General features: G+C 31.8%; 1 protein-coding gene across 1 annotated transcript in view; it reads right to left on the minus strand.

Annotated features, from left to right (window-relative positions):
* Positions 1-19,970, minus strand: part of LOC108904635 (protein expanded) — an 84,544-nt gene that overhangs the window by 28,511 nt on the left and 36,063 nt on the right. Inside the window, exon 2 of the mRNA XM_018707269.1 lies at positions 12,264-12,528. Coding sequence (XP_018562785.1) covers positions 12,264-12,492 — 229 coding nt within the window. The 5' untranslated portion in view covers positions 12,493-12,528. The remainder of the gene's footprint in view (positions 1-12,263; positions 12,529-19,970) is intronic.

The following is a 19,970-nucleotide window of genomic DNA, read 5'->3' on the forward strand; positions in this document are numbered from 1 at the left end:
CCCCCCCCCCCCAGGCCGGCTGATTAACATATTCAGTAATCTCAGTTAAAAACAAAACATACCTATCTAAAGTTTGGAAAAAATTTGCCACTGAAAGCTGCATCCAATATTACCAGATATCAATATTTTTGCCATGGATAGATTATTTTCTATTGAACCTAAATGATCGATTTTCAAAACACAAGACGACACAGTAATTTTATGGCGATGCTCCCTTGTGGAAAATCTATTACACAAAAGCAAATAGACAGTTTCCATACACTAGTCTGCTTTTATCGCCAAAATGTGCAGGAGTTGAGTAAAAACATCTTGGAGGCTGAGTTACGTTTGTGGTACCAGAAATTTATTAAATCTTCTCGCAGTGAATCATCAGATCCTCCTCCCATTCCAAAGAGCGCAATCGATGGCATAAATTTATGGAACTCGAATTTTTATCCAAATGTATTCATACTACTAAAGATATTCTCAACCCTCTCAATACCAGTATCCACAGCTACAGCAGAGAGGACATTTTCAACACTACGACGGCTCCAATCCTATTTGAGAAATTCAATTAGTGAAAGAAAATAGGTTAAACGGCCTCGCCAATTTAAATATTCATTGAGAAGTCCATGTACTAGCTATTCTCAGTGAGAAGGGACCCTCGTTTATGGTCAAAACACAAGTATATATATTCTTTGGCTAGAACAGGATGAAGGCTATATAAAAGATATTGTTTTCTTAATGGAGACTGTTGTGATCAGAAAAAAAAGAATACAAAAAGCAATACATACATAGGATGTTTGTTTAAATAATATTACGATTCACATCTCTGAAATGCAATATTGAATTAGCAAGAAACTAAAACTACAATCTATCATATTTTCCTAGATAGAAAGATAAAAAAATAAGGAGGCAAGAATGTTATGTGGCATGTATAGTCTTTCTGAAGTCAGTTGAATGTATAAAAATTCCCAGCAATAAAACTTAATGAGTTTCATAGGTGTCCCTAAAANAATTTTTTTTATCAATTAACAAAGAAACTTACGGCGAGTTAAAGTGAGAGGTATCAATTTTATAGGCAGAAAACCGTGATTTTTTCAACATTTTCAATAACTTAATGGGATAACGAAACTAACTGAAATTTTAACACACAATAGAGTATAGTTTTTCCGAAGTCAGTTGAACATGCATAAAAAAACAAGCAATCAAATTGAATGAGTTTCATGGGCGTCCCTAAAAAAGTTTTCTGCTAAAGGTAAAAAATTATAATAATTTGGATATAATGTGTAGAAATTTTCTATTATGTTCATTTGTCCAACAACATATTTTAATTATTTATGTCCTCAAATAACTTTATTATATTGAGGGTAAATTTAGTTTTGTTCCGTATCAAAAGTTCTCCAAAATGCATGTTGTGATAATAATAGTAAAGAAAATATCTCTCTTATTTCTCCCTTTCGCAATTGGAATATGAATGACTAATAGACGGTGCCTATAATAAATTAAAATTACCCGAATCACACCAAATTCGGCTTTGCTTCACTGCACCGCTAGGCAATTTATCAACCACTTGTCAACAACTGAGATTTATATAATTTAAGAAAAAATTAAAATATTTATTTTCACACATTTCTTTACTCGAAAATTAATAGGTGGATCTATTAAACTCGCACAGTATTATTATACTTTTCTGTGGCAAAATCAAATATACAGTGGTATTATAGAAATGAAAAAATGGCATTATCTTTTGTTTTTCTTATGGGCACATTGAGGGTTTTTCTGATAGTTAAATTACTCACTTTTACAAAGAATTCTTCATCCGTTACCCTATACCTATGTAATTTTATGGTTCAGTCAAATTTTCATTGACAACATCTGACAATGAGTTTAGAGAAATAAAAATGTAATTTTCACATGAGAGAGAGGTAAGTTTCACAAACTTTTCGATTAATTAATTTGAAGAATAAGTGACATTGATATTTCAGCTTAGAATTCTGGACAATTTGAAGAATGAGATAAAAACGAAAATCAAAATTTTCAACTTTTCACAGTTAACTTAAATCCGAAAAAGGTATTTTTCTTCCGTATGTTATTTATCATCAAATATCATGAGTTTGTTCTAACTTGACTGAACAGTTTATCAAAACTAAAAAAGAGAGCACCATATCTGAAAGAACGACAGAGCGAAAAAAAAATGAATGAAAATCAGTGTATCAGCGAAAAAAGTTTGAGAAACACTGACCTGGGGCGTACTGATTTCGAAAAATGGAAAATCACTTGAAATTATTTGACTGCATGTAGTGGTCTCGTATTAATTTAAATACCTATGCGTTTTTAATTGCGGAAATAAAACTTTCTCTACAACATGATTAGTTAGTAATTTCAATTGCTGTAGATTTATTACCTACATAGATATATAGTATGTTCCACATAAGTCTTCACTATAATTTTTTACCACGTTTTTTTACCGTATATTTTTCTCAACAAATATAATAAGCATATTTTTTTAATAACTCCAAATCATGTTTTGGACCACTGTTTAACAATTATGTACATCATCGAATGGAATATAAGAAAATATTTATTGAAGTTATTTACTGGCGATTCAATTTTTTTAAAAATTTGTTATTCCTTAAATGTAATTAATTTTTTTGTTGGGACGTTTAAAAAAATGTATACCTATTTGTGGTATAGTATGGCAAAAACATCATGAAAATTTCAGAAATATAATAATTTCACTATTTTAAGTTACTTGTCCTATATTTGTGGTCATGTGAAGGCATCAATAAATAGTCTATGTAAAACCGGCTCCCGATGACTCTATTACTCGCCAAACATTCGTCAAACATAAATATGTCAAATATTTACACATTTTAAGTACAGACACGAAATAGAAACATATTGACAAACATCTCCTGAAATAATTTTAAACAATGTTATTTAAATTGTTTAAGATTATTTGAGGATATATATATTTAAGTATATCATACTTACTCTGACATGCGCCATTCACATGATACGGCATTTGTATACGTTTGACAAATATGTGTACTCTACGTCAAATCTATAGACATGTTCGTAGTCTTGACAATATTGTTGCCATATCTTACAGAATTTGTGTGTATTTGGCAAATATTTGGCAAGTTATTTGCAGCCAACTGGAGCCGGCTTAAGTCAGCCGCGTAACTAAACCTATGAAATTCAAAGATTTAAGTTTTTGCATTAATATTGAAAAAAGCGTTAAATTAATGTGAAATATAATTTACCTTTAAATATTTCAGAGTAAGGTAACATGACAAAAAAATTGCAAACAAGTTTAATTTTTCAGAATTTCGGTTTTTGAAATAGAAATAACATTTAAAAAATGTAATTTCCGGAAGTTAATGGAATATTAAAAACAACGCAAGAAATTATTTTCGAAAATGACTGCCCTTTCAGTTTAGAATTTCGATTGTTGGGCAGTTTACCATAATCCTTTGCGGTCAGACTTGACTACAGCCTCAGCCGGCCAGATGGCCGGGCGAACAATAAGTGTAACACCGGTGGAACGCAATAATATGGTGGCTTTTTAAATCCAACCATTGTGGTTCGTCGGTGGGTTAAAAAAAGCGGAAAATAATGCACCTCCTAACCTTGAAATTCTAATGCGTATTAAATTACTACACGGTTTTCAAGATTTTTTTGTCGTTACACCATTAACGGCATGTAATTTAATTATAAATGGGTATAAGGAATATTAAACCTGTCTCGTGTTGCTGCAGACGCTTGGCTTAAAAAATGTATAAGGCTTTTGTGCCACAGGAGGAACTGGTTGTGATTTTTTCAAGTGCATTCCTACACATTTTATTCGGTCGTTTATTGAAAAATCCTAGAAGTAGAACTGGTACTTGTAATACTCTAACCCAAATCAGAAATTATACCAACACATTGTGAAAAAAGGTCGTATAGGTAAATTTTATGGGTAATTGCAGTAATGACTTGCGTTCTATCACGTGGTAAATTATTAGATACTATAGGATTTCAATTACTAAGACGTAATGAGGATCGGGTTATTTAAATTTTCATTTGCAGTGGAGAAAATAATGTACAGAATTTCACGGTATAATATAACTCATTACATATTTTTAAGATAATTTAATAAGTGTATAGTTTCTGAATGCATATCCTTTATCCAAAGAGTGTAAGGTGTGTAATTTCAATTAAGGTTCATCTCAGACTCGTCAATGAAATTAACGAAGCAACCGTTAAATGAGAAAAATAATTAATTAAGAACGAAATTACGTTTATAGCATAAAAGTAAATATTTTTTACATACCGTCAATGAAATATATTTAAAATTTTGTGTTTCGATTAAGATGGACTTTTGATTATCTGAAAAAAAAAGAGCTCAAGAACTATTTTTATATATATTGCAAGTAATCTTGTAACAAAATATTAAACTAAATATCCGATACTGATAACTGTGAGAGCTGTGACGCAAAGGAAGTTTTTCTGACATCGTTTGGAAATGTGTACTTTTTCGGGATAATTTCAAACCCCCAAAATACTGTATGCTAGTAATTTAGATTTTTTATATATTTTTTATACAGTAAATACTCATAAATACACGCAGGCAAAAAAATTCATCTTAAATAAAAGTGCATTATTTAATAAATATAACATTTATTGAACGTATTCCACATATTAAACGTTTATAATAACTATTTGTTTATACAGGGTGTTTCAGAAAACATGGGCCTGCGCTCGGGAGCAGATTCCTAACCTAGAAACAAGATTATTATATCAACATAAGTCCGGTTTTGCTTCGTTTCTTAGTTAGATGGTATCAAAGTAAATAAAGTATATTTTTTTCAAAAAATCGAGATTTCCACTTGAGGGAATTAAATGAAATTTGAACAATTAACTATTTAGAACAAAATACACATTCCTATACTCCACGGTCGAAATTATAGAGAGTGACTAAGAGATTATATAAAAAAACAATATTACCATAATGCGTATAAAATATAAAATGATTTTTATACGGTTCAATATTATTTATCTTTGTGCCGCTCGCTACGCACATCGAAAGAATCTATAATCGTCTATAGTAGGATCATATTCGATGCAAAGTAATAAATCATTGTCTGTCAAGGGAACCAATGAAGTACGCTTTTAAGGGTTTTACAAATTGAATAATTTCTTTATACATTATGAAGGGACGAGGGGATCAGTTCAGGTCTGGCACCCTTGTTCCTACAAAAATTCCTTTATTCTCATAAACTATTTATTTTAAATGTAATTTATTATAAATCCAATTTGTTTCCTAAATTCCACATATGTACTACATTTTACCNACTTGATTTAACCCGTCCTGAGAAACGTCATAGCATAAGCGTAGACGAGGGAAATTCCATGGCTATAATAAATTTATAAATTAAAAAAACACAATTGGGACGTTTTAAAATGCTGTAATAATTCAAATGGATCAAAGTGCCTGTTATAGCAAACCGTAAAAAAATATTAGATGTTATGTTTTATTATCTTTTTTCATTATTTTCTATATCTTGTTGCCCTTTACGCAGACACGCCAAAGGATTTTCGTTCCCGGCACGCTTCATCCCCCTTACTAGTCCAAAAGCTAGCGATGAATCACTCTCTATAATTTCGACCGTAGAGTATAGGTATTATTATGTTGAACATGAATTACAGGACCGGACTTACTTGCAAGCCCTTGGGTTTAATCAAAGAAAAAATTTATTCTCTTAATCAAAAATTGACTTACTATTTTTTCGCCTTCCCTCGAATTTTCTGTATTTTAAATGTAATGTTATAATAAACAATTATTTATTTATCTAGAATTAATTATGAATTGTAAACGTACCTACAATAAACAAATCGACTCGATAAACATAACATTTTACTGGAAATGTTGAAAGTGTTCACCTTCAGCTCAAATACAACCCCGAGTTCGTTTTTTGAGTCTTTCTAACTCGTCCCTATGTCCCGGCGAATTAAAGCGAAAGCGTCTGATATACGCTGCTAAAGATCTTCTCTCGAAGTGTCGGTAATTTTATAAACAAGCTCTTTCACATGGCCCAAGAGGTAGAAACCTATGGGTGTTTTTCTTTGATTAAATCCAAGGGCTTGCAAGTAAGTAGGAATGTGTATTCGGTTGTAAATAGTTAGTTGTCCAAATTTCATTTAATTCCAAGTGGAAATTTAGATATTTGGAAAAACATATTTTAAAACTTTGACACCATGTAGCTAGGGAACGAAGTGAAATGTTATATTATGAAAAAATAATCTTGTTTTTAGGTTAGGAATCAGCTCCCGAGCGTTGACCCATGTCATTTGAAACACCCTGTATTTATAGTTATTTTGTAGTTTGTACAACTATTAAACATTGGCTGAACTTTACTCGAAAAGTAGTTTGATCATAAATCATCTATATCATTCAAACTTAATTGATACAGTTCTTCACGACGACGCGCGACGTGCATCGGCAACACCACATATTAAGGCAACCTAAAAAGTGAAAACTAATATCTAGATATTTTAACATTTTCACATCTGTAGTAGATAATATACATTTCAAGTTATTTATTTGACAAAACTTCCTTGGTTTGTAGTTGTCACCGCCTTGACGTTTTAAAAAATCAGGTGATTTCAAATATTTCGATATATCAATGTCTCCCTTTTATTAAGTGTTACTCTCAACATGGAGTAATTTGACCATAACGTAGATGCCTTCAACTTTGAAGATAAATCGGAAAAGTATACAATCATAACATTTTCGGTAGGGAGGTCGTTTTTTAAGGCAATAAATCTTGAAACGTTTGTCATCGAATTCGTACTTTTCCCTAGATTTGTTCAGTAATATCTTTAAAGTCACATTTTTGTATTGTCGTCCGAAAATGTATGCACACACAATATACTATTAAATTAAAAATAATAAAATCCTGTTTTTTTTTTACAATATACAATTTAGTTTGGAAACTGTTATAAAGTGCTTTTCAACTAGATTATCAACGTTAAATTTTCAGTCAGCTGGTTAGTTAGAAAAAACAAGTACAGAAAATACATATTTTTTGAATCCAATAACACAGCCCCACAAAAAAAAGTGGCATTTCCGAAAGACAAGACCATGGTATCCATATGGTTTTGGGGTCGCTAAATCCGAATCCGGTGTCCGTTTGACACGATTAGCTCTGGTTTAAGGTCAGTTCAAGGTCAAATATAGAAAATCATTTGTCAACAAACTAAACCTATGTATCTATACGTTTCTAGGGTCGCTGAATCCGAATCCGGTGTCCGTTTGACGCGATTAGGTCTGGTTTAAGGTCAGTTCAAGGTCAAATGTAGAAAAACAATTGTTAACAAACTAAACCTATGTATCTACGCGTTTTTAGGATCGCCAAATCCGAATCCGGTGTCAGTTTGACGCGATTATCTCTCGTTTAAGGTCAGTTCAAGGTCAAATGCGGAAAATCAATTGTCAACAAACTAAACCTATGTATGTATACGTTTTTGGGGCCGCCGATTCCGAATCCGTTGTCTGTTTGACGCGATTAGCTCTGATTTAAGGTCAGTTCAAGGTCAAATGTAGAAAATCAATTGTCAACAAACTAAATCTACGTATCTATCCGTTTTTGGAGTCGCCGAATCCAAATCCGGTGTTCGTTTGACTCGAACAGATCTGGTTTAAGTTCAGTTCAAGGTCAAATGTAAAGCCATTTATGTTGTTCGTATTTGATCCTATGTAAGACTATCCTCAAAATATGGCACTCTTGTTTCAATGTGCGTTAGGTTTATAACATCCATGATAAAGTGATTTATCCAACAATATCATTGTAGTAACCTAAGGAAAATTCTTCATCGTTAGAAAAATATTTCTTATTTCAGTACTGATAATAAAACGATTTCACTTTTCCGGCTTGCTTAGTAATTTTTTTAGCCATGATATTAGGAACTCTACTCCATTCTCTGCCAGGCCCAAATCTCGAACATCATTTACTTTTTTCTTGTGATATTGTTCCTGTCTTTTTCACAACGTGATATGGAATATATTCGTCATCACTAGATCACTAACAATATCAGTGATAGTTTCATTGCCACCCAAATTTCTCCCTTCTGTAATATCTTGGTGAAACCTTTCTCTCTGCTCAAACCCAATCAAATTTTTCACTTAGGCTTAAAACCAATATATTTATATAAGTATCTTTCGTATGTTGATTGATCTATTTCTATTAGAAAATATTTAATAGACCTGATCGCTTCAAACGGACATCAGATTCGGTTTCAACGACCCCCAAAACGTATAGATATGTAAGTTCACTTTGTTTTCAATTGATTCTCCACATTTGACCTTGAACTGACCTCAACCCAGATCTGATTGAGTCAAACGGACATCAGATTCAGATTCGGCGATTCCAAAAACTTATAGATATGTAGATTTACTTTGTTGGCAATTGATTGTCTACATTTGACCTTGAACTGAACTTAAACCAGATCTGATCGAGTCAAACGAACACCGGATTCGGATTCGGCGACTCCAAAAACGTGTAGATACGTAGGTTTAGTTTTTTGACAATTAATTTTCTACATTTGACCTCGAACTGACCTTAAACCAGAGCTAATCGCGTCAAACGGACACTGGATTCGGATTCGGTGACCCCAAAAACGTATAGATACATAGGTTTAGTTTGTTGACCATTGATTTTCTACATTTGACCTAGAATTGACCTTAAACCAGAGCTAATCGCGTCAAACGGACACCGGATTCGGATTCGGCGACCCCAAACACGATACATAGGTTGAAAAATAGATACATTGGTTTAGGTTGTTGACAATAGATTTTCTATATTTGACCTTGAACTGACCTTAAACCAGAGCTAATCGTGTCAAACAGACACCGGATTCGGATTCATCGACCATGTGGATACCATGGTCTTGTCTTTCGGACCTGCCACTTTTTTTTTGTGGGGCTGTGTAGTTATCTAAATCAGTTTTAAATTTCACTTTCAAAAGCTATATGTATATGCAGAAAATGTTGCTAATCGAAATATAGGTTGAATTCTAAGTTATACACAGTATCGCATATATACTAATTAAATTAGCATCTGACTCTGGCATTTTGTAATAATTGTTTTTCATATTTGTGTTTATCGACGAATTATTATAGAAAACTATAACAAATGTCATAGCCTAGAAATAAAAGATTCATTCACACGTAATTTTAACTTACCGGGAAATGAAAAGTATACAAAAAAATTAAGTAACTCCTACAAAAATATCTAAACTGTGACATCTTTGTTTGTTTTTTTATTTATAACAAAAATAATCATACAGTAACAAGCTACAAATGTGAATTCGAGCCTTCATTAACACAATTTGTAGTCATTTGGAAAAAATTCAAACAACTACACAGAACAAAAAATATTAAATATTACGGAGAGGTAATGCTAACTAAATGTATAGTCTTAATATTAATTATTTGCCAACTACGCGAACAAGTCAGTGCGTGTAGACGTTCGCTCCGTTTTGTGATACGCTTTGCTATTTGCATAGGTGAATTGTTGCAAAATGGCAGATCTTCGCCAATGTTCCTGTGAGTTTCTGACATAATTTATTGACTTGTACAAAAGTTTCCCGTGTTTTTGGCATATGAACCACCTAGACTGGCTTATAGAGCGACTTTGGTGAAAACACTTCGGAGCCTGATTTGGTGCCCAGCGCCCAGTTGTGTCCTAGTATTTGACGTGTACGCATCGCTGTGATTTCGATAATTAGACGTTTTATCATGGGCAAGTGTATTGTAAAACATTGTATAAATAGAAGTGATCGAGTTGGTGAAGAGAAGCGAAAAGTTTCCTTCTTTAGGTAAGTAAAAAAAAGGAATATATAAAAGGTAAATATGTACGCCATTTTTCGGTTAACGTCACAAGTTTCCAGGGTTAGCTTTATAATTTTGTTCGCCCACATAGTGTAGTGATTAACGTGATATTGTTATTATAAAATAATGAATGAATTACTGTAAAATATTTTTAGTAATTATTTACTTTATGTGAGTCTTAAATTTTTATGAAATTTTACCAATTCCCGTCATTTCGAGATAGCTGAAAATTAATTAAATATTTTTTTCAATTAAAAAAATCGCAAACAAAACTAATTTCAGATTCAGTATTCGTACAGTCAATTAATTTTTATTAAAGATCGTGGTTGTTTGACGTATCCATCTCGAGATGTCGTAGTAATATGCTAAGAAACAGAAAAATTAATAAAATTTTTAAATAATGATGAAAGCAGAACACCTAGGCTACAGAAAAATAAAATTGTTTATCATGTATTAAAAAACTTTCTGAATGTGAACATATTTGAAAATTTGCATGAACATCAATTTGATAATTTGCCTAACAATTGTAATCATTTAATAGAACTTGTAAGGGCTGAATGTGAAAAGTATATCGATGTACGAATAAATCATGAAGTCAAATTATTTAATTCGGTAAAATCTACGAAAAGACAAATATTAAATAAATTAATATTATTTAGAGGATAATAAATATATTTAAATTATTTTGTAGTTTTATTTAATATGACACTAAAATATACTATTTTCTGAATTACAAACTTAAAATTGAATATTTGTCATAAGATGCAATATAATGTTTAATATGTAATAAAAATATTACTTAATCCGGATCTGCTTAAAGATGCGCGCTATCAGATTTTCTTCCAAACTCCACTTCCCCGGATTTTGCATTCACTGGTACCCGTGCATTGGAACTGATACGGCCAGTCTAGGTGGTCTGTGGTGCCAATGCATATGAAATTTTATTTGAAAAAAGGTTGAAGCTGCAGCAAATAGAGTTATAAAAAAAATATTTGTTTCTTTCTTACAAGACATACCTAATGCAAAAATTGATAAGAGCAGTACTTCGTCCATGATCGATTCCGCGAAAACTGAGTAAATAAATACATACATATCTGCACTGTGCTCTACGTTCTTGATTTGCAACGTTTTCATTCCGTTTTATGACTGCGCAGGTAAAACGTTGTGCAAAACCTAGAGTCTGGACCCGGCTTTACTATAACTCTAAAGATATTTTCAAAAGTACCTTGGATCTATTACTTAATATAGTTCCAAATCTTTGTCTGGTGATATAGAAAGAAGAACATATTGCAATAAAGGCGTATTTCGTCTATGAAATGTTTTTAAAGCGCAAAATTTGCCAAATGGTGATTTTTTATGCATTGTTTACAAAATTTTATAAATATTCGGAAGATTTAGTATTTAAATATTATTAACATTATCGATCGAACATCTCTTTGAACACAACGTTGAATTCTTTGATAGGAAAATACTGTAGTATCAAGCGAAGGAAAAAATGGAGTTACGACAGACTCATAGACGTGCTATTTTCAGGCATAAGAACGGGAGTTGTGGTAATTAATGGCATATTTAAAGCATTATTTTTTCTAATACGTAGTTCGTCAGTGTGCCACATGACTATCTTTTAAAAATCGGATAGTAGAAGAAGAATTGGATGTAAGAAGGGGCAAGCTAATTTTTGCTGGGATACCTTCAGTACAACTCACATAATAAAAGTGTAGATCCCTAGATCTGGGCGAGTTCCGGAACATTTTCAAAATTGCAAAAATTTAAAAAAATATCTATTTTATCTGAGTTTTTTACTTATATCTTGGAACCTATGCATTTCGCAAGAATATCGAAGAGGAAAAAACTAAATTGCTAATTGTTTAAAAATTAAAAAAAGGGTGTTAACTTTAATTAACTGTGGCCGTCCCAATCAACCGATTTCAAATTTTCAAAAACCATTTAAAAGAGTTGAGCGGTCTTTTCTATGTGAAAAAAGGCCAAATTCATACGAGCCACCGAGTGTCTCTATCGAGCACTGCCATTCGGAGACAACGCAATAGCATGCTCTGAAATACATAAACCACCAAGCAGTCCTAGATTCCTGAACGCAAAAATAAGAACGATTTAAACCAACTTACATCTACACAAAAATAAACGCTTACTAAGACATAGCCGTGTGATATCTCGAAATGTTTTGACATAAAACGATTTGATTTTTACTTGACACGTCTTTATTTATTCAAGTATATGTAAAAAAAAATGAATATTTTAATTGATCATAGAATTTTTGGGGATAGTTTTGGTGGGATAAGTATCGACACCTAACACCTAGAGTTTGTCGCGACAAGCTAATCCTATATTTATACGACTTAGTCGTGTCATCTTAAAAAGTTTCATTTCGTGATATTTGAAAACTTACCGCATATGAGTGCCAGTCCGAAGAGGTCGGTGTCCAGCATGCCCTGCTGGGCGAAATGGCGGCATGTCTGGTGGTAGAGCTCCCTGACCCTGGACTTGGCCTGCACTATGAAGTAGAGGGTCTGTTGGTGCAGCAGGTGGAGCGCCAGAAAGCGGGCCGACGGGGGAAGCGCTGCTGCCGGGCTGCACGCGGCCAGAGGGGCGCTCACCGTGCACAGGCCGGCGCGCATGACCCGCTCATCTCTTCAGGGAGGCCGTCCGCTCACCTGCGGAATCAGAAGCAACTTGTAGAGAAAAAAAAATACGGTTTTGTTTAACAGAAGTTTAAACAATATTGTTTCAGAAAATTTGCAGTATTTCGATCAACATAGTGAGAAATGTAACATCAAAATATGAGTATTCCTCAGGGATCCATTTCAGGCCCCATTCTTTTTCTTTTATACATAATTGCTATTGAGCAGAGAACATGCCGATGACATTTCTCTAAATTCTAATATGATGAATTGTACTGTAAACAAATTGTGACGTCGTTAAATATTTTTTTCTCAACACGTTTTATGTGAATCCTAAGAAAACTCAGGTTATATGATTTCACAACAGACACAAGGAATGTGATAATTTAAATACTTATGACAGTAATAAGCTTAAATGCGAGAAAACTTTTAAGCTTCTTGGAATTCACTTAGATGAATGTCTTAACTGGAAATATCATTATGAAATTTTAATATCTCAAATATTTTCTTTGATATGTTTATTTCGAAACCTTATCCCATTTTTAAGCAAGCTAAGATTCTAATGTAAACTTATATCAAACATCTAAATGTTAAAAATTGCTTCCAAATAGGCCAAGTTTCCTTCCCAGTGGCGAAGCACTTTGTCTTTTTGTATTACGTTACACTGCATAGGAATTTACACTATAACTCTTCCACCCTAAGAATCTTGAGAGTTTGATTTCCTTTTTTTCTAATTCTATTTCATCTGGTTAATTGACTTCACCCTTGTTCTATAGAACCGTTAGCTACAGTTCCTCTATCTAATATAAATCCATCACCGGTTTCTAATAGGGCACTCTTGTTTTGAACAAGATTTATATATGACTTAACAAAACAATTACAAACCACAAAACAGTTAGATACTTAGATAACTTTCCACTTCACACAATGCGGTGTGATCATATATCCCACAAAGTATGTATCTATATTCTCTATTCTCATCCAACTAGAAGAAGCGTATAGTCGATGGTCGATGCACAACGGACTATTATTTATGATTATAACCGAGCGGTGACGATCACTTAACCGTTACAAATCGCGTTTACATGTTAAAAACGGAAACATTATGAAAAACAATTATTCTATTAAGACAGCTATATACAGATTTAGGTAGGTATTAAGTGTTCCTTAATATACAAATGAAACATCAAGCCTATAAACACAATAATTTAAAATGTATTAAGTGCATTCCAGTTAAACTCAATGAATAATTAGTATGAAGATGACTGTTTTATTAAATAAAAGTTGTGTATTTCTTATAACATGTTTTAATATGCACTATACATATCATTCTAGAGATATAGTTTAATAAGCCCATTTCTTTCCGTGTATTAATACATTGTTATAAAAAATTTGTAAAATTTTTCATTGTTAATATAGGTACATACAATGTATGTATCAACAAAAAAGTTGATTGAATCCGAGATTGAATCACGAACGAAGAAAGCATGATATTAATGATATTATATTTAGTCAGCAGTGGTCATTAAAATCACATTATTTTTTTCTGTGCACTAGAGCTAGTGGTACTGATACAGATAGAGACGAATCTGTGGATTTATTTAAATAATGCAAAAATATACGTTAAACCACTTCCCCTTGATTTCACGTCTTAATCTTCATGAAAACATAAAGATCTCGAGTACATCAATATCTGCTCATTTATTTAATAATTCTCAAATGGTGCAATAGTTTTGCATAATTTCTTTTTTTTTCAAAAGTTTCGATGCAAAAATTATTTTCATATTGAATACCATTTTATTTAAGTATTTTGTCTACAAAATTTAGTTTCAATATCTTCATTTAGTCACATACATTTTTTTTAACTTCAATTGAAAAAAATCAAAGCCTTCCAATGCTTCGGCATTTTTAACATGTTGAAGAGTTACAAACCTTATAGAATATTACAGATTTCTGATTATACCCCGTGGACTAATATTATCCACAGCTTAGCAAATATTAGATAGGTACTTGAGCCCTTAAATGTGCAAATCTACTCCACTACTTTGCCATTGCGCATCCTCCTATAGAGCTCAAATAAATTTATTCTACCTTGTAAGCAGCTAATATAATCGATTTTTTATAGAACTGCTATGGCAACCTGGCTATAGAGCAGGAATAGAAAAAGTACAATTTAAGAAATTCTATGACTTTTCACAGAAATAGATATTTTTACACCATTCTTGAACAGTTTTTTGATTCGCTTTTTTTCAGAGAGCAACCTACTAACGTGATAGTGTTTTTAGCAGAAATTAATTCCTAATTATTCAAATCGGCAATGAAAATAAGCAAAACGAATCACAAAATACTATTATTATCGGATGTTCGAGATGAGTGCTGCGGATGGCATGACAAATCGTTATAGTTACCCTGCTCAGGAGTAGAAAACTGAAGTTAACAAGAAATATAAAACAATATAATCCACATAAAAACCCATTCGTAAAGCGTTGTATGTACACAAGCCTCTGAATGGGTTTTTTATGCAAATTAACAAAATAATACAGAGCTTCCCCGTCTATGGCCGGCCGATGTGATATTATTCAGCATTCCATTCATGGTTGAGTGCACAACAGACGGCTTGTGTAACAAATAATGCCCACAAGCTTCCCAAACAATCGCCAATCAACGAAGGGATGCTTACATTTTTAATTGGAAGGATAATAACAATAATTTGGTAAATGCGATCGTCCGAGATGGGCGCCAGTCGTGGCATTCAAGAATGTTACCTGATGACCTTCAATAGTCAACCTGGGCGTGTATTTGTGTACAAATATATGAATGTGTGTGTTATTTACACACGTAAGAATTTTGCTACCAACAGTGTTTATTTTGTGATCATTTTCTGCAACCGAGGGAACAAATTGTGTTTTTTATGTAAAAAAAAATAAATAATCTTGTATTAAATAACATGTCGCGAATAAGCTTTATTTCAAACACAAGGTAAGTTACTAGTTTATCTATTTTTTTACAGAAATAGAAAGTATTTGAAGTAAATGAAATACAGTGAACAGGGTGCAACAGTAACTTTACGACAAACTTTCTAGTCTGACTTCACCTGTCAAAACAAGCATGAAAAAAAACAAGATTAACATTTTTTCTGAATACGATTCCTAAGGGCTCTACGATCCTTCAAATTTAAACGTGAATCATAGTTTTCGATTAATAACCGTCAAAGATAGTCTTCAAACTTGGTATATTGTTGCTCACTCATAATAAAAATGTAAAATTTGAACAGACTGATCAATAGCTTCGCAATTATTATTATTATCTGAGAAGTTTCAACAAAAAAATTAAACAGGCCAGATCTTACAAACCGTACCGCAAATTCACTTCAGAATTTGACAGAGTCATCCAGAACCGAGTTTGAACGTCGACTTTGTTTTTTCTTGGATAAGTAACAAGGACCAAGTTCCTATTCAGTACAAAATATGACACGGCATTCTCTAGCATTGTATTACGTTTAACTGCTATACACTATTAATCAAATATTAAAAAATATATATAATCAATAACAAAATTGTTATAAATTGTTAGGTTCAGTTTAGATCAACCTAGTGTTCATATTCTCCATTATAAATTATAGACCTGTGGTTGGTACAAAGGAGCTCTTTAGTTAAACCTAATGAAAAGATACGGAAAGTGTCAAAGCACAATAAAGTGCCAGAAAACGAAACACTGAGAAAAAGATCTGTTGAAAAGCCTCAGTGCAAAGTGGCATCGAAAGGGTGTTCTGCAAATTACAGGTAACAAAATAAAACGTGAATTTGTGTAATTTAAGTAATCCTGATTTACACCTGTGCTGCTTGATAAAAATACGTCCAATTTTGTCTTTTGGCCTATTGACCATAAAAAAGAAACTAAAAATTGGTTCTACAGAAACAGTTTATCCAAATCAAGATTGCGACATTAAATACTTTGTTTGAGAGTGGGAACCCTTCAGATGTAATTCCGACGCCATTCGTTCGATTTTATTCAAATATTACATGAGGAAACTCGACAGATGAACTGTACCAACATTAAATCAAAAAGTGCGTTTCACGAAAAATTTTCAAAGGATTATTGTGGAATCTTTAGGAATCAGTCTACAAAAATACAGTACTACTTTGTCGTAACATTCTATACAGGTATGCAGTTGCACAATCTTATATAAATGTTTTAAAATGATTATAGGGTATAAAAATAATAGGTACAGTCCTTCCGAAGTCAGTTGAACATGTAAAAAATCGTCTGGCAATAAAATTTAATGTCTTTCATAGGCGTCGTTAAAACAGTTTTCTGCTAAAGGTAAAAAGTTATAATAATTTGTATATAATGTGTAGAAAATTTCTATTATATGTTCATTTGGCGAACAACATATTTTAATTATTTATGTCCTCAAACAATTTTATTATATTGATGGTAAATTTCGTTTTGTTCCGTTTCAAAAGGTACCAAAATGCCATGTTGTAATAATATTTTTCTCCCTTTCGCAATAGTAATATCAATGATTAATAGAAGGTGTATATAATAAATTAAAATTACCTGAATTACACCAAATTCCGCATTGCTGCACTGCACTACTGGGCAATTTGTCAACCACTTGTCAACAGCTGAGATTTATTGCCCAGTGGCCCCATGCAGCTGAGTTTGTATTTCGTTTGCCCGCGTTCGCATTCTTCAACTGGGCGTATACATTTCTATCCTATCACCTCCACGTTTAATTCGATCAGGCCTGTATATGGGTATGGCTAAATAAATATGGGAACAAATTTTTCAAATATTTCAATGCCGAGATGCTGCGTCAGCGACCGAATCTGGTATATACTGTCAGCTTCTTGGTTCTTCAATTAATATCGGAAATACTATATCGACTTTTTTTTAACCATTAAAAAAAATTGACATTGACATATGAGTCCAAATACGCCCTCAAAATAAAAGTCGGCAGGATTTATGTAGAAAATTACTGAGGGAACCAAATTTCAAGTGGAAAATACTGCATTCAATTAAAAGATTTTTTTATAAGCAAAAGGTGTGTAAAATTCAGGCATTGCTGAGAATACAGGGTATTATAGACATCGGTAGATAGATATCTACTAGATATATAGATATATAGATATATAGGGTTCATTTTTTTGCTGTTTTTCTAGCAATATTTTTACTGAAAATATAGACTTCCTTATATAGCTGAACGCAAAAAAAAAATTCTTCCAGAATTAATAAAAAAATATATAGTACCTAAGCCATTTGAACAAAAACAGTTGACTATAGCAATTTTGACTCATGGAAGAATGTTATTTGACAGAGTTTGAGCAGCGATTAAAAAATATAGGGTTTGTTATAGCTATTTGTTAAAATAAAAGAGATACGGGGCCGCGATTGCCAAACTGAATCACCCGGTATATTACAGTATTTTTAATATTTTATAGGTACAAATGAGAGTGAAGTTAATATATTTTATATGTAATTAAGCGTTATTAAAAGTAAATTATCAACCAATCAATTTTTTAATTGCCTACTAAACGTTTATTAGAAAATTAGTACCAAGAAAAATAAATTAGAAAATTATAATTACATGTAATTTGTAAAGTTCAAATTTTCTGCTAGTAGTAGATAAAAATACCTGCGTAAGTATATGCGAATGATAATTAGATATTTTCATTTTAAAAGTTTGTACGGTTGGATACCAGGAATAAATAATAAGTAATTTAATTATTCTTTATTTCGAAAATATTTTCCTAATACCTATCACCAGGTAGTCAATAATTGAGCAATGACGCAAATCAATTAAAAATAAAAAATATGAACATATAGTAAAGAAAAACAAACAAATAAGGCGCTCCTCAAGTAATAAGTAATATGACTATGTATGTACATAAATTACGTTAAATACACAAAGAAGTATATTTAACAAGGATGCGCACATAAGGACATCAATAAGAACATTAAAATATACCTTGTACGTCCATGTAATGGAAAGACAAAAGGTAAATTATGAAAGTAATACATACTAATAATATATTAATATTAAGATACAGAATATTCTTTATGTGAATGAAAAAAGGTCAATTCGAAAAACATAAATTCACAACATGAAATAAAATAAAGATGAATAAAAAAATGAACGAAATCCGTATTTGTTTTAACAAACAGAAAAGTATATTGCTGTATAAATTTACATTTACAGAGAAAAAATATTTTAAATAAATATATTTATTTTGTACGCGTATGACGAAAAATTGTGTTTAATAATTATGACTTTAAATTTAATACATGCTCATAAATGTTTCCTTGATTTAAGTCATCAGTTTTCTTTGCTGTTGAAAATGAAAACATTTTTATATCTGAAAGCAATTTAGGTTACAGAAGATTTATTCCAAAAATTCAGATACGCAACAAACAAATTCTGAAAAGATGCTGAAATGAAATCGAAAAGTTCAACTTTAAATTATCTGCAGTACAAAATTAAAGACATAAATCAAGCTGTCATCGTTCTATTTTGATTCCATCACAACTAGTGCGAACTTTAAGCTTGGTCACCTGACTAATTGATTGACTATACTGTCATATCTACATAAGATTTACTTACAGGTTTGATAATACTTAAACGTGATGTAAAAAGATTGTGGGTGGCGATCAGAAACTCATTCCTTAATTTCAAAAGGCATCAAATAGATGCATAGTTGTATGATGTAAAATCAGTCTAATTTTGGTCGTAGGTAGTTAATGATAGGGACATGAATTCAAATCTGACTATTATTATACGGTCTATGTAGCTTTTGAAAAAAAATCAGTTTTTACATGTGGATATTCTATATTTAAGTATACGCATTTATAAAACCTAGCCCATCTTAATTCATCCTATGCAATTATTCTAATATTCTAAAACTGTATGTCCTTAAGTTATCTAATTATAAATCTAGATATAAGGGACTTTCTATTCTAAATATTTTAGCTGGTTTTACTTTTGTTTCTTCATTTTTAAAGTTTTATTTAATAATTACTTTATAATATTTATCACATGGGGTACAAAATACAATAATCCAAGGACAGAAAAACAGCCCTAGAACAAGTGTAGGTTCTCCCGTACATTTACACATACGACATTTCAGAGTATTGTGCTGCTACTTCAATTATTTATGACTTGTTTGTTATTTTAATGTCACTTAGCAAAATGTCGGTTAGCGAATAACCTACTTTTTTGTCGTCTAGCTTGTGAGATTTGTTTTTCAGTCTACACTATGCGCCATTCATAATAAATTCTATAGAAAATCATTTACGAACTACTGAATAAAAACAACGAGTTCAACATGTGCTGTGTTTATGTTTGATTTACATTAATATCCAACGAATTAACCTATAAACATAAATTTGCGAGGATGGTTGATTAAAAACCGTTTCATATTTCCTGTCGTCTGCACGTATAAAATTAGAAATTCTATTTGGAAGGCAAATTTCAT

This window comes from Anoplophora glabripennis, unplaced genomic scaffold (assembly GCF_000390285.2).
Source record: "Anoplophora glabripennis isolate ALB-LARVAE unplaced genomic scaffold, Agla_2.0 scaffold96, whole genome shotgun sequence".
Taxonomy (NCBI): domain Eukaryota; kingdom Metazoa; phylum Arthropoda; class Insecta; order Coleoptera; family Cerambycidae; genus Anoplophora; species Anoplophora glabripennis.